The sequence below is a fragment of the Poecilia reticulata genome, linkage group LG2, assembly GCF_000633615.1.
Source record: "Poecilia reticulata strain Guanapo linkage group LG2, Guppy_female_1.0+MT, whole genome shotgun sequence".
In the NCBI taxonomy this organism is placed as follows: domain Eukaryota; kingdom Metazoa; phylum Chordata; class Actinopteri; order Cyprinodontiformes; family Poeciliidae; genus Poecilia; species Poecilia reticulata.
Window position 1 is genome coordinate 22,833,275 of NC_024332.1, and position 15,903 is coordinate 22,849,177.

General features: G+C 40.3%; 1 protein-coding gene across 2 annotated transcripts; it reads left to right on the plus strand.

The window, feature by feature from the left end:
• The first annotated feature begins 782 nt into the window (after positions 1-782).
• Positions 783-10,074, plus strand: LOC103481977 (acetylcholinesterase collagenic tail peptide-like). Of its 2 annotated transcripts, none has more exons than XM_008437843.2 (15): positions 783-1,361; positions 2,471-2,597; positions 2,846-2,958; positions 3,107-3,148; positions 3,269-3,295; positions 3,376-3,447; positions 4,085-4,150; positions 4,900-4,926; positions 5,014-5,058; positions 5,139-5,174; positions 5,258-5,338; positions 5,463-5,569; positions 6,233-6,342; positions 6,584-6,703; positions 9,750-10,074. In XM_008437843.2, the coding sequence occupies exons 2-15, from the start codon at positions 2,522-2,524 to the stop codon at positions 9,770-9,772; spliced, it is 945 nt and encodes a 314-aa protein (XP_008436065.1). In that variant the 5' UTR covers positions 783-1,361; positions 2,471-2,521; the 3' UTR covers positions 9,773-10,074. The 2 variants fall into 2 exon arrangements, with proteins under 2 accessions (XP_008436065.1, XP_008436074.1); XM_008437852.2 differs by having other exon boundaries at positions 784-1,361; positions 5,473-5,569; positions 9,750-10,070.
• The last annotated feature ends 5,829 nt before the right edge of the window (positions 10,075-15,903 follow it).

The following is a 15,903-nucleotide window of genomic DNA, read 5'->3' on the forward strand; positions in this document are numbered from 1 at the left end:
ATCAGAACCAAGAGGCGGGTCTTGGTGCTGTCAACCAACCTCTTCATGTATGTGCTGCCAAACACGTTAATGGGGGAGAAGCAGCTCACTGCTGCAGGAAAACCGTTTACCCGCCGTCATCGATGGCCGTGCTAACTAGCTTTAGCATTAACGACAGGCTCCGTTGATGAGAAGCTGTAGCTTAGCAGGGATAACTGACGGTGCCAGTTCATGCAGGCAGAGCGCCATCGCATGCATCCAAGCACTGCATTGCAGGGCTTTTCAGTGAAGCTAAAAATGTGACGGCGCGGCCCCTTCCTCACCTCACCTCACCTGACTACGTTAAAGACTCGCAGATCCTTCTGAAACCAGATTTACGGTGAAGGAGCTGAGCTCTGGGAGGCTGCTGCTGCTTCCACCATCAGCTCAGGAAACGGACAGATTCTCTGCCATTAAGAGTCTGTATTATAACACGATGTTTTCAAAATGTCAGGTTTAGTTGTAAATTTTGATTTGATTTTGTATCCTCAGTTTAGCAGCTGAAAACAAACAAGTGAGATGGAAACATTTGCCATTTGTCCTGCACAATAAATCTTCACACTAACAGATATTCTCCTAAAAGAGCCAAAAGCTCCAATTTCATGAAATATCAGGTTTACTAACATTCAGAATTGATTGATCAGTAATAAAAATCCTCTAAAGAACATCATGTCTAATAACGGCACACGGTGTCGCTGTAACAGCCGTGCCTCCACACTGCCATCAGCTCTGCTCTTGTTCTTCCATCACCATGCCAAAGTGAAAGCGTTCTTCGCTCAGATGCTGTGACGTGAAGAAGTCCGGACCTGAAGCTGGTTTAAATGCCTCGGCCACACAGTGAACAGCAGGACAGGCTCTGAACTGCTGCTGACTGATGAGAGGAAGACCTACTGAATCATGGAGTTTCATCTCACTGCTTCTCGCTTTACTTTCATTGTAATAACACTGTAATATGGGACATTGTTGTACCTCTGATGTGTTTCCTGTTTTTTAGATCTGGAAAAGCCCAAATAGTCTGTCTCTAACCTGACAAGTGAAAGGGTTTGTGTTTTTGTTTGTTTTCCTGCCATCCTGCTGTAGTAAATCTGCTGGCTGCAGCAGTGACAGGCTGACATATAACAGCTAACAGCAGATGCCAGTGACTTCTCCCTGCTCTGAGCTTTGATGAGCAAGCTCCTCTTTGGCTCGGTGTTTAAGTAATTATCTGATTATTTTTGCTGAGCTCTGCCAGTGGCTGTGCTGCGTTTCCACGCTTTATTGAGATGAGCCGGATTCAGGCGTGCAAGCTTAGCAGATTGTGCTCCAGCTCTGCAGGACGAGGTCCCAGAGGATTCAACGACACGGTAAGACACAGTATGCAGTGAGCGGTGCATGGGAACCTGCTAGAATAAGAGTTTGTCAGGGTGGATGCCCTCATGTTAACCTCTGATTGATCATTCGGTGGAAAGAGTTTTCTTTATAAAGTCTTTAAAGTGTGTCAGATTGAATTCCTTAACCACTTTGGATGATTGAGGTTTTTCTAGCATTTTTTTCCTAGTGTGTGTGGCTTTTTTTGCTCTGAAGACATCTTTGGCCGTAGAGGAGCGTTGTACGGAAAGGGCTGCAGGGGATGAATTATTGCAGGCAGAGTGGTGCAACTTTTACATCCTCCTGAGATCGTCTTTAGTGTGAACGGAGCTCAGCTGTGGGGAAAAACGCTCCCATACACACTGTCTGAGATACTTTTAACCATTTTCAACTCTTACTCAGTGTTACACACCACAACCACTGCAACATACTGAGCAGATGAGGAACACAAGAAACGGGATGAGTGAAGGTTTATGACCAGCTGTTAGCTTACAGCTTAACTTTCTTAATGAAATGGATATTTTTATATATTTCTGTTGAATCTGCTCAATTATTCAGATTATTACGTTTCTGTTTAGGAAGACAGAGCAGAACGCAAAAAGAAACGGATGAATTGATGCTGGATTATCTCAATGTTCTTTAAGGGAGATCTATTAGTTGATGGACTCGACTTTAGCCTGACTCCAGTTTGTCATGTTGAAAGTTTGTCGGAGGCTGGATTCTGGGTTTAGTCGGTTTTTCAGGCATTGGGCTCAGCCTCGTATTTCCAGTGAAAGGAGTCCTTCTATTCATTTTTTTCATTTCTGATTCTACTCTGAATACCTTATAAGTTATACTCAACAACCAAAAGCTTCCTTCCATTGTAAGCATAATGAGCCTCCTGGCTAGTGGCTATAATTCTGCTGATCTATTTTCATTAGTCAGTTTTACAAATTGATGTCATGATACTGAAACTATAACCTGAAATGACCTGATTGATAACACTCTTAACCTGTGGAAGTGGTGAAATCACTGCTGCAAACGAAGCTAACGTGTGGAGTCACAGGCAGAATTGTTTGTGTTGTAACAACCCAGAAACGTCTCAAGAGAGTTTTTATTTTCAAAGGTTCATTTCTGAAGTGGTGGTCGTCTGGTTGCTGCTTCATGAAGAGAAGAGATGCTGACGATGCTGCTTCTGGGATGGACTGCATTACTTTCAGGCCTCCCACATGCAGCTTCCTCTTTAACGTCCCGTAAGTGAAAAGTGAACACTGTCCCCAGAACCTCATCTCATCGTTGTTTAGTCAGCAAAATCCCAGAACTCCTCCAGTAAGGGCTCACYGATAAGTCGGCCCAGACCTCTTTAGTTTTGGGAGGTCGGTGATCGTCCGACACTTACATGTTAAACCGATATTTGGCCTCACATGGACTACAAGTCTTTCTCGGTGTCGCTAATGTTCTATTAGTATTTCACGTGTTTATGTTTCTTGTGTACATACAGGGTTTCCAGTGAGTAGAGGCAGCAGATGGCCGGCTCGGAAATGTGAAGTCTTCATCCTGCCTCCTCTTCCTCCTCCTATGTTTCCTCCAATCAAACACAAAGCAGAGCTGATGGTAAGGAGGCCTTCAGCTCACACACCAGTTAAAAAACATGCTCTGCAGTACATTTAGTTCTGCAGTTTCCGCTTCTATAATGTCGTTGGGTTGCAAACTGAAAAAAAATCATCCGGCGATGCTGAGCCCGTTGTCCTCATGCCTTCAGGTCGACATGACAGAACACGTCACAGGACCCACAGGAGAAAAGGTGGGAAAGATCTTTTTTATTTTATATGCTAATCGTTGCTGAGGCCACCCAGAACAGTGGCATAGAAAACATATTTTTTTGAAACATTACAGAGCGCTTTATGATGTTTTATGTTTAAAGGGCTGCAGAGGGCTGCGAGGAGCAAAGGTACAGAACTCAACAAATTGTATCTGTTTTTTTTATGTTATAGATTTAAAGCAATAGCTCCTTAATTCTGTTTGTTTTAGGGTAAACCTGGTGTGACGGGTCCAAAAGGAGAGCCAGGACCACAAGGTCCTCTGGGAAAACCAGGCCAGAAGGTAAAAGGCAGTTTATAGCATTTGAAAATCTACACAAGTCAGGGACATACAGTATGTCCCAACATATGTTTATGTTGTTAAGATAATGACCAACAATTGAAAAGGATACTAAAAGAATCTAAGGTCTGTTTAGCCAGTCAACACTGTCATTTSAAAGATCCCAGCAAAACCTCCATTTATGTTGTCACATGCTAAAATATCCAACCCGATCGGCTCGGCCTGACCCACATGCAGTGACTGCACCTGTTACAGCCTAAAGAACTGCGGCMCCCTGTTTACTTTCTTTATTAAACCGTCTACTTCTCAGGCTTTCAGTGAAAATGAAAAACAATCCAGATATTATTATTATTATAAATTTTGATCAATCTCATGAGAGCAGACATTTTGAAAAGGCAAAAAAACAAAGAACAGCAAAAACAAAACGCTGCACCATAATGCGCTGTACTGAAGTGCAGTTATAATCCAATAGAAGGCAAAATACATGTCAAATATTGTATACAACAGGTCGTGAAAGTATTAATCATGCTGGGGAAAMAAGAGAGTTCACAGAAACTTTTGAAGCAAATATGATATAAATGGTGGTAAAGGCATTGACCTTTGAAAGCCTGGAGCTGATGGGGGTCACTGTGTCCCGCAGGGGGAGAAAGGTGAGAGAGGCTGGAGGGGTCTGTACGGAGACATCGGGACTCCTGGGATGATAAAGGTGCAACAAAACTTTAATTGATCTTACGTTTTACCGATGCATGGAAAAAATGTCTCAACTATTTAAAAAAAAWWWWAAAAYACATGTCTCCACAATATGTAGAACAACACCACCAGGGGGGGGCCAAGAGTACCATCTGATTTTATTTTGTAGCGATAGATTACACATTTTACACCACCTACACTTTCTGTTCCAAGTTAAAAATAAATGATATTTATATCATTTATATAAAACAAATTTATAAGTACCGTAACTTTTCAGCAAGATATAGGAGCTTGTTTTAAATCAATAATTCCTTAATATTGATTAAAATGTTCTAGTTCTGCTTGCAGATTATTTCACTTATAACAAGAAATTTTTTTTTTCATGTTATAAGTGAAATAATCTGCCAGTGGAACAAATATGTTTCCATCAATATTAAGGATTTATTGACTTAAAACAAGATGCTATATCTTGTTAAAATGTACTTGTTAGCTAGTTTTGTCTTATTTCATTTGTACTAAGATATTTGCAGTAGAAATAAACAAAAATWTTTGGTACGATTTAGGTTTTGCAGTGTAAGCTAATAATTGCTGGTATGGTGTAGCCTAGGAATGATGACATATCTGGTTTTGACATGTTTGTATGGCGAAGGGACAAATTCAAATCTGGTTGGGGCCCCAAAAAGGCTTGGGCCAGCCCTGTTGGGGTTTATGAATTTAGCACAAGTGGACCACAGAATGGACCTAAGTGAGTTTGTGTTGTTACAGGGCAGTAAAGGTCATCCAGGACTCAGGGTGAGGAACATCTTCTCCTTCCTTTTCCTGCCAACCCTCTCTGAGCTGCTTGTCTCTCATCTCCTGTCTTTTCTCTCTCATTATCAGGGTGATAAGGGTCTCAAAGGACACAGAGGCCCCACAGGAGAGAAGGTTAGGAAGTCAGATCTTTTTCCTCCACTCAATGCTGAACGAAACACACTCGGATCTGGTGTGTATATGTGTGTCCGCAGGGCAAGCGTGGCATCCCTGGGACGGCCGGAGAGCAGGTGAAACTCTGACTGATGAGTGTTAGGTGAATAAAAAAGCTGCATGACGGAGAGGCTGTGACAGAATGCATGTCCTGTCTCAGGGACACCCGGGTCAGAAGGGGGACAGAGGTCTGATGGGGGAGGTGGGAACAAGAGGAGAGCCAGGAGCCAGAGGAAAGATGGTAGGTGCACATAGATGTACTGCATGCATACTGCAAGTGTTCATGTTTTCTCACTGATTGTGGTAGAACAACACAAAGTAGTGCATAACTGTGAAGTGGAAGGTCTGAGTCAGTAAGTCAGTAGTTGTGTGCAGGGCTTGAAAGGTTCTATTGGACTGGCTGGGGAACAGGGACACCCCGGTGCAGCAGGACTGCCTGGTTTACATGGAGAGCCTGGTCTACCTGGACAAGGTCTGTATGGAAGGAAACAAAATCTATATAAAATAGTTAAAAATATGATTCATTTCACTCCATTCACCAAGTATAACTCATTATGTAGATTAATTCCACACAGTCTGATGTTTTCAAGTCTTAATTTCTGTTAATGTTGATTTTTCTGCTTACATTTAATGAAAACCCATTAGCGTATTACACTAAAACAAATTATTTTTAATACAGAAATGTGGGCTCAATGAAAAGTAGGTTTAAGGCCTACTGAAAGGTCGTTACATGTACCTGGACTTTATAAAGTCATTATGACCTTTCCATGTGTAATCATGGATGTTGAGACCAGTGGTTTCATATATTGGCAGTTGCCCAGGGTAACAGTAGAAATGGGGCGCATGGTGAAAAGAATAACGCAGCTGTAGTTGGAGTCCTGTACAAGTTTTCTGTGCAGTTGCCAATTTCAGCAGACAGGAGTCAGACCTGCCTGCTCCTTCTTGATAAACAAGAGAGATAAATGGACCTGTGAGCCTTAGAAACTTTTCAAACTCTGATGTTTACCTCTGTAGTTAGATCCATATCCCTGCAGTTTTATTGTTGATTTGAAGCACGAGAACAAAACACTGAGATATCTGATAAGAAGTTAGGGGCTCTGGTCCTGGATGAGTGAAGCAGCTCGTGTTGTTCCAGTGTACATCCTGCCAGGCCTGCAGGGAGACTCCGGCAGCAGAGGACCCTCAGCCCCCTGCAGCTGCCCACAGGGTCAAAGTTCACAGAGACCATTGGACAACGTCCTGACGGTCAGTAAACTCACCCACTTCCACTGACTGAACAATGTGGTTCCAACAATCAACACATCAACCTGAGGTCTGATAAATGGAGGCGGCATGCTTCCAGCAGGGGGCCTTAGATATGCATCCTGACATTCAGGCCTCAGCTGTTTGAGATCTTGACAAATTCTGTGAACTTCTTCTTGTCTCAGGTATCTTGATTTCTCCCCTCTTTTTAGGATAAATATTCATCCCATCTTTATCTCTGCAGGTGTTTGTCGCAGACGGAGAGAAAGAGATGAGGCGGCTGCGGGGGGAGAACGTGATGGTGCTGCGGACGGACAGAAGATCTCTCTACATCTACACAGATTCCCAGTGGATGAACGTCCTGGTAACCGCTGCCGGAGAGGCAATCCAAGAGGTTTAGAGGGGATAGAAATACAATATTATCGGAAAGAGGTTTTATTTATCAGGACATAAAAAACAAGATTTGGCCTGTGCCATGATCTAACATAGCGGTTCTTAACGTGGGCGGTACCGCCCCCCAGGGGGCATTCAGAGGACGGCAGGGGGCGCTGGTGGACATTTTTACAAAAGGGGGGCGCTGAGATTCCTTTGGGGGGCGTTTAGTCAAAGGTAAAGTTTACACCTTAAATGCACAACAATGCCAGTTTAGACTTTGAGCAACTTGGTAAAACTGTRTTGTGTAACATTAAAACATGCTTGGCTGCAACTGTATCGATGGCAGCTCTTCTACTATTCAGTGTTTGTAGCTTCTGTTAGCTTCTTGGCGCAGCTCCGYTCTCCTGCTAACTGGTAGCTAAAATCACRATACCCTCACTGTGTATCCCTCTGAAAAATGAACCTATTTAAATAAAGAAATAAAGAAATCCATCCATGGATGATACCATGATAGAGAGTGTTCATTTTATAGTGTTAACACGGTGCTGTAAGTGGTCCGGTATGAAAYGGGGGTGATTGAACAACGGTACCGCAGCACTTTTAAATTTCAATAATCAGAATGCATAAATTGTTTCCGTTGTTTTAAAAGGTTTATGTCAGTCTRCCTTTTCCCCATCAATACGCTTCCCGACCTCCCTGCACCTTAGGGGGTTAAAAAAAAAAAAGACGCGCACATGGCGCAAAACTCTAAAACAGGAGAAGCGGGACATAAAACGGAGCGACAAACTAGATGTGAATTATGGCATAAAAACAGAGAATCAGTGAAAAATCAACACATGATGTGAAACACATGACAATTAGGTGGCGCAGCAGGTGATGAGTGAAAATTACTGGTGGTGAGCATCAATAAAATATAAAATAAATGTAGCAACAAGAAAAAAACTTAAGTGGACATAGCAATAAACCAAGAGAGGATAATATTAATCAAAGGAAACTAAATAGAAAAGAACGAAGAACAAAATGCAAGAATAAACTAAGAAACTAAAGTAAATACAGAGGAATAAACTGGTATGGCAAGACCTTTTGAGCAATAATTAATACAGAAGACTGTATGGCAAGAATAAACAAACTATTTCCAGATAAAAGGTAAAATAATATTGTTGAAGTGTCATGGGTTTGTTGAGACCATATCTAGTACTGAGAATAAATATATTTTACAGACCATAACAGTAAATAACTTATCACTTATTTATGTTTGTAATTAGATTTGATATATTTATTTCTTCAATATTATTTTTCATGTCAGTGTTAATGTCATGAGGCTGATGACTCCGTGACACTTTCAATTTGACTCATTAGGATTTGATTAAGAACCAGATTTGTTCTTTKTAATTTCTGTCCAGTAAAACTATTAATCTATAAATCAATAGTCTATATAAAGATATTATCCATGTTTCTGTCTCATATTTGTATGGCATTAAAAGGACCTGGAACTTTTGTTTTTCCACTGAAAGCTCTTGTTTGCACAATAAATGCCATGTGGGTGAAATTTTATGGATAATACTCTGATGTCCATTTCTCCTGAAGGCAGCACAGAGCTGCACCACCAGATACCGACAGAAACACTGAAGAGACGAAGAGCTACGATTAATGTAGTTACAGTTCTATCCATGTTTTAATGTTGCAGAACTCAGTCATTTTGCAAATAGTTCAAAGTTTAAACTGGCATGTTGAACATCTTTTATCTGGTTATTTTGTGCAATATTTAACAACTAGAAAATGGTAAAGAATAAGAATATTTTTCCACTCTGACTGGCTGCTGATAGGCCTACCAATTTTAACTTGAATGTTCAATGCATTTTTCATAGACGCCTGTGAAAATAATTTCTATTCCCATGGCTTTTTTGTTCTCTGGGAAATTATTTTTGATGATAAATACAGAAAGAAGCATAAAAATCAAAACATCTACAATAGTGATAGTAATATTAATGATAAAATAATAGTCAGTGCAAAGTAGCCTACAAATTCTTTGGTGGGGGGCGGTGAGGGACCTGGATAAAGGCTGGGGGGGCGGGGGGGGGGGCGGGCTGGGCCAAAAAAGGTTGAGAAACACTGTTCTAACATTTAGGTTTTCTTGAACATCAAATGTAACCTAGCCTTCTGCTAGAKCCTCATCTGCAAACAGTGAACAGACGTTCCTTTAGGATGTCAACGAACATCCTGAAACAGTTTAGCTACATGAGTTTGAGATTACAGAAGTCTAGACATGCTCAGAGAGCATCTATCTTCATCCACAGAACATCAGCACATACACAGGAAGAAGTTAAAACACAGAAGTTCCTTCAGTTAATCACACAGGGTTGACAGAAAGTTAAATCATGCCAAAAAGTATTCATACTGATGAGGCATGAAGTGTGCATTGTGCATGAAACACATGCATGGATGGGATCAACTACCAGAGCTGCTAGAGAGGAAAATTAAAATGAACGCATTTAAAARSAGCTGGACCAAATGAAAATGACTTYAATATTTTGAAGTAAAATTTATTTTCTTGTCCTTATTCGACCTTTWTACGTTTTTTTGTCCCATTAAATTATGTTGGACAACTGCTTCAACCAGGACTAGCACCAAGTATTTTACAGTGATTTGACTTTGATAAGATATTGTGAATTATAGAAAAGATCTTTTTTTTTTTTTTTTTTGCAGTATGATCGTCTTTAGGTACCATATGTTATTGTTCCTTATGAGTAGATAGCTGCACGTTCAGTTCACTGCAGTCATATTAAATAAAGTAGAATTTGAATAAAAAGTTCATTTACTTTAGTAACTTAATTGACTAATTATTTGCACACAGACCGATGTTTTCAAACCTTTATTTAATCTTGATTGACTGCCTTWCAGCCAATACATGACATTTATAATCAGAATGTGCCTTTACACTAATTGCCTGCTTAAAGGTTGTTATATTGAAAAGGTACTTTAACATAACCATCCATTCTGTCTGTGTTTTTGCTGCATCTCCCTGTTGGGACCAGGAGGGCCGCAGACTGCACTCTGACACCTAACTGGGTGATCCTTCCAAGCTGACTGGTGGATTATCAGATCAATTCCTTCTCCCTCTCATGCAACATTTTACTGGTTTCAAAGATTCACCGAGTCCAGATTAAGAATCTCTGCATGTCTGGTATTTTTTCATTGATGACGATTTCTTTTTTTTTTTTAAGAATTGTTTTTCAAATTCAGATTTTCCTCATGCAAACACTTGTCTATCATAAATGTGAAGCTCTGTCATAAGCAACCACAGACGTTAACACAAAAACACAAATAAAGCTCCCATCACTTTTGCAATGTCAGAAAATGTGTTTCCAACATGAACATTTGTGTGTCTGTGTCCAATCCATGGCACATAAACATGTGAACAACTGGTTCACAGAATAATTAATTTAGGTAAATTGTTATATTTAGCAAAATACCATTGTTGAGGGTTACAAGCAGGCCTCAGATTAAAAAAAAWTTGAAAAAGTGCACTTGGGGCATCAAGAATAAAAGGTGCAGGGGCTCATGTTCCTCCCCTGGAATTGCCTGAGTTCACTAGCAAGGACCACGCCACAAAGGTGTAAGTTTAAAGATTTATTGCAGGAAAGGAATGGAGGGATGAATGAGCTTGAATCTGAGGATAATGCTGGAGGTCTAGGGAGATGAAGACTCAGCATGGGGGGTATGGTCTTCAGGAAAATTTGTTCTGCTTATTTTCCCAAGCCCACCTACCTCAGGTTCTTCAGGACCCTGCGGGTTTCTCAGACGTAACCTGCGGCAAAAAGGAGTAAAACATGGTTATGGCAATGTAGGGAAGGAAAATGGGGATGAGGATGATGGGATAAAGGAAATGAAAGGGGAAGATTTGATGGATTGAAGTGGGGTGAGGTAAAGGAGGTAAAGGACAAGAGAGGGTGGGGTTGATGAAACGTAACAAAGAGAATGGGTGAGCAGAGTATAAATAGGCTGCTTGGAAAATTGGAGGTGTGGTTGGGTGTGTCCCTACTCCTGAACTTAAGTTAATGGAAGAATTCTATATCCATCCATCCATTTTCTTGCGCCCTTGTCCCTTAGTGGGATCGGGAGGGTTGCTGGTGCCTATCTTCAGCTAGTGTACTGGGCGAGAGGCGGGGTCACCCTGGACAGGTCGCCAGTCTGTCGCAGGGCAACACAGAGACACACAGGACAAACAACCACGCACACACACTCACACCTAGGGGCAATTTGGAGAAGCCAATTAACCTGTTTTTGGACTGTGGGAGGAAACCAGGAGAAAACCCACGCATGCACAGGGAGAACATGCAAACTCCATGCAGAAAGACCGGGGCTGGGAATCGAACCCAGCCCCTACCGACTGCGCCACTGTGCAGCCCAGAATTATATATATATTAATAATATATATATTAATGTTTAAAGATCGGTAACCGGCCAGAAAACTGCAATTGGTGCAGCCCAACTTAAGATGGAATACATAACATGACATATTTTGATTAAGTTAATTTCTTAAGTGTAATTCCAATAGCTAAAAATTGTATTTCCACCAGGTGAGTTTTTCTCCCCTGATAATGTGGACYGGTACCGGGTTAATTCTGAGCCTTCAAAGGATTTTAACAGAAGTTCCACATACCTTAGAAGTTGATGTAAAAAATATTGTTTGTTTTAGTCACATAAATGATCAATAGCAAACAACACATCACCAACTATAGCAGAATAGCTCATCGATATAATATAGCATATAGCCTGATGTAAAACATTTTGCTAGACAATATCAAACATTGAGAAGTTTTATTTGTTCTTATCAAACATTATCAAACATAGCGTTTTGAATCCAAAAAACGTCAGGAATATACAAAGCCAAGCAGAAGAATCAACTAATCTCAAGTTAAAACTCAGCTTCACACGAGGACGCTAGCATAAATGTTTGGCTGTTAAACTGAACCGTTCAAGTTCACTATAAAGCTAATTTTCAATTAGCTGCTTCACAAATCTTTTTTACAAACTTTATATTATGAAGACGCATTAAAACAAACCTTTATCTTGACTTTTTTCTGTTCTTTGCCTTTTCTTTCTCCCTGAAGGATAAATACTTTTTTGAGACATTGTTTTGCTACCTTATCTTCTTCCAGAGCGTTGGACTTTTGGATGCGCACTGCACGTTACACGTGCGTGACCTACGGCGGATGCACCGAGAGCAATTCTTTTTCTTTTTGTGCATAAAAGAACAATTTTATATATACATACATTATCAAATATGTATTATTGTAAAACGATGAAATTGTGTGTTTTTATTGTTATGACGCATGTTCTATAAGATGAGTGTTTTAAAGTCTAGAAATGCTACTGATGATATAAATAGTGTTTAAATAATTGTACATGTTTAAATATCATGTAAAGTGAAAACAAGTTGTCTCGTCTTGGTGTTTTGACAGTTAATGGACCTTACCCAGCTCCGCCCAGAAACGCCCCTCGAAAGTCCCACGTGGCTGCATGTCTCACAAACAAAGCCTCGCGGTGCTTATTTACTATGTGTAAACATGGCGTCTTTCATTTCAACTGACTCTCTGCAGAGTATTTCTGAGTCAATTAGCATAGCATTTCTGCCGGATTTTCAAAAAATATCAGCCATGACATTGGACAGGGGAACCAACAAGTTCATGTCATTTTTTTTGGATGACATCAAGGTGTTTGAGCCACGCGATGCCTCCAACATTGTGCGCATCATGCACAGCTAAATGCTACCGGTCGATGAGGAAAACAGCAGATCCTCACACCCTCAGCATAAATATAGCTGTGGACAAGATCACTGATGCCTATCGTTCTTGCAAGATTGAATCAGTGATTTCTGTTGTTGGCAAATGTTCGAATGTGCCTAGACCTTATACGCTGTACTTGGTCCTACCGTGGCTAACACAATTACAGTTTAGTAAAAAGCCTTTTCAGGTAAAATAAAATCTTTATGTCAGATACGGTACACATTGCATATTGATCTGTTCAGCTAACGTAAGACTGTAACAGACAGACTTCAAGGTGTAGAAGTTGTATTGGTACTGCCATTATGCTGTACTTGGCTAAAAAGTTTTCATAATGGATGTGTTTATTATTGACTTTCTTTTTTTCATAAACACAAAGAAAGCAAAGCAATAATACTTAAGCCAGCACACAATCCTTTGTTCTTATTGATCCTACAACGGTTGAGCTGCAAATGCGGTCGTGCACAAGCTTTGATYCAAGCAAGGCTTTCTGTTTCAGATTTTGGAAATCTGTGAATTTTAGTTCCACAAATACGATCAGGATACCTGACATCGCCTGTACAGATACCCCACTGACAGTGGAGAACCATTCTTTTTCGAGTCCTGATTCAAAAACTTTGTCGGTCTGCTAGTCCACAATGTACATTAGCATGTGTTTACTACTGTAGCTTGTGTTTGTGATACGGTCACGCACGTAGTAGCTGCGCTGTGACGTGAAATGGGTATTAGCCAATAAAACGCGGCCCCTGTGGTAAGGTCCATTGCAGTGTGGGAAGTAACGAAGTACACGTACTTCGCTCCTGTACTGAAGTACAATTTTCGTGTATGTGTAATTTTCTTAAGTAGATTTAATAATGGATACTTTCTACTTTTACTCCACTACATTTTACAGTAAGTATCTGTACTTTCTACTTCACTAAATTTCTACAAAACTGTCGCATTACTCTGTAAATCGCATTGCGCTTTTTTTCCGTTAAAATGTGAAGTTCAGGGACTTAAGGTGGCGCCGTAAAATTCAAGCAATAACGTAACTTACGTGTCTGTTGTCACCCATCACCTCCCCCTTTACTAGCACGCGAAGCTCCAAGACATGTGCAGTTGTTTCCTCTGAGTGGGAGAAGATGCTTGTCTGATCGTCAGTAATATAATAGCGCTGCATATATCAGAAGATGTGGCGACATGTAAAATCAGCAGCGCTTCGCTTTCACAGACGGTGGGACTTCGTCCAACTTTTAGCGTCACTTGGAAGGAAAGCTTAAAGAAAKGTAAGATCTGTGGACGTGATGCTAGCAAAGCTAGCTGTACAGAGACACATGTTGCATCTGCGATGAAAAAAAAGTTGTCACTCATGCCCTGAATTATTGTGTGGATGTGTTGACTGAGGTGTCATGGGACAACGCTGTGACCAAAGTCTGCATTGACGGCGGATGCCAGGGGGGCACCGAGAGCAATTCTTTTTCTTTTTGTGCATAAAAGAACAATTTTATATATACATACATTATCAAATATGTATTATTGTAAAACGATGAAATTGTGTGTTTTTATTGTTATAATGAGGCATGTTCTATAAGATGAGTGTTTTAAAGTCTATAAATGCTACTAATGATATAAATAGTGTTTAAATAATTGTGCATCTTTAAATATCAGGAACGATCCGATTCTTCTGGACGGATCTTTACTAAGGTTGATAGGACTGAAGCCTCACTGAGAGCCGTTCTTTGTTCTTGTAATGCTCTGTGTGCACTGCAGTAGCTATTACTTAATTTCATTTAAAAATATATATATATAATTGTTGAATTAATAAAACAAGAACGTAAGAATGCAGAGCATGCTCATTGCTCTTTGTTTTCGTCACCTGTCATGGTGGCAGACGTTGCAGCAGGAGGGAGGATGAGAACAGTCACATGCTTCTTCTGCTTGGTTACTTCTTGCTTATTGCGCCTTGGACAGTGTTCATAGTTGAGCTTTGTTTACCGTTAATTGCTATGTTTAATGGTGCAGACAGTTGTGGTTTCTGACATTGGCAATATGAGCAACCGCCCAGGGCATTATTTTTTTGGGGATGGCAGGAGACCTCCGCGGATTGTAGCACAGAGATGGAAACAAAGCAGAATGAAGAAGAGTTTGAATTGATGCTGGTTAAATTTATTTCAGCTCTAAGTATTTAATATCTAGGTGTTTTTTATGGGAATGTGGATTTTTCAGTTCAATTTGAGAAGCAATTTTGATAGGTAAAAGTTAATTTTATTGTGTCATGTAGCACGGGGTGCTGGTATTGGTCTTGGCTTGGTCTCGGGTTCGGTGGTCTAGACTATAACTCTGCTACGTTGCTCCTTGGTTCCATGTCCTCGCCCTGCCCACCCTTTCAGTTGGATTTCTTTCAAAATAAATGCCACTTGTGGCAAAAAAAAGTGAAGTTCATGCTATGTTAGGACAGGAGACAAGATGTTTCCATCCCTGAAATTATGATGCATAGAATCACATATCTAAGTCTAAACCATGTTACAGAGAGTAAACATAATAAAAACATGCTTTACCTGTGGCATTGTTGATTAAATGGCACATTTATGATGCAGTAAAATTTAATACGGTTGGTACACTTAATAATATTACCAACTAGGTGATGCATTCAGAAAGTACTTTTACTTTTAATACTTAAGTATTTTTAAAAGCCAGTGCTTTTTTACTTTTGCTTAAGTAAAATGTTAGTGTAGTACTTTTACTTTTACTCAGGGGTGAAAGTAAGGGGGTATGGCAGGATACTGCGTACTCCTAAAAGATTTAGCGGGGGTATGCAGTACCTGCAAGAGAGGGGAGCGGCTGTCTGCTGTAAAGAATCAGTGGGTTCACTGTGACTGCGCCCACTAATTAGCCGTGACTGATTAGTTTTTCAAGAATGATCTAAAACACAACTTAATCAGTTAATAAGCAACTTTTTTCCCATTTCATATTGTTTCTGAACCGTTCGTGCTTTGCTAGAGCAGCGGTGCAATACGTCGATCGCGGAAGGTTTCGAGTCGATCTCGGCATTAGGTGACAAACTGAACGCTGCCAGAACGCTGAGACCAGCACGTCCTCCTCTGACTGGCTTAAAATGTTAGTAACTTTATTAAAGAACAGCAACAAAAAAAATAAACAAAAGGTGTTCAAATTAATAACCCAACAGCAATAATAATCTCAGTGATTATTGTTTCAACAAGATGTTGCGCAATTCTGTGCATTTTGGTTCCATTACCAAAATAACGAGCAAAGCAGGAGTTTAAAATGAACTAATCCTACCTGCAGTGGTGGAGAAAGTACTCAAAAAATTTACTTAAGTAAAAGTACAAATACACAGTCAAAAATGTACTTAAGTAAAAGTCAAAGTACCACATTAACATTTTACTTAAGTAAAAGTAAAAAA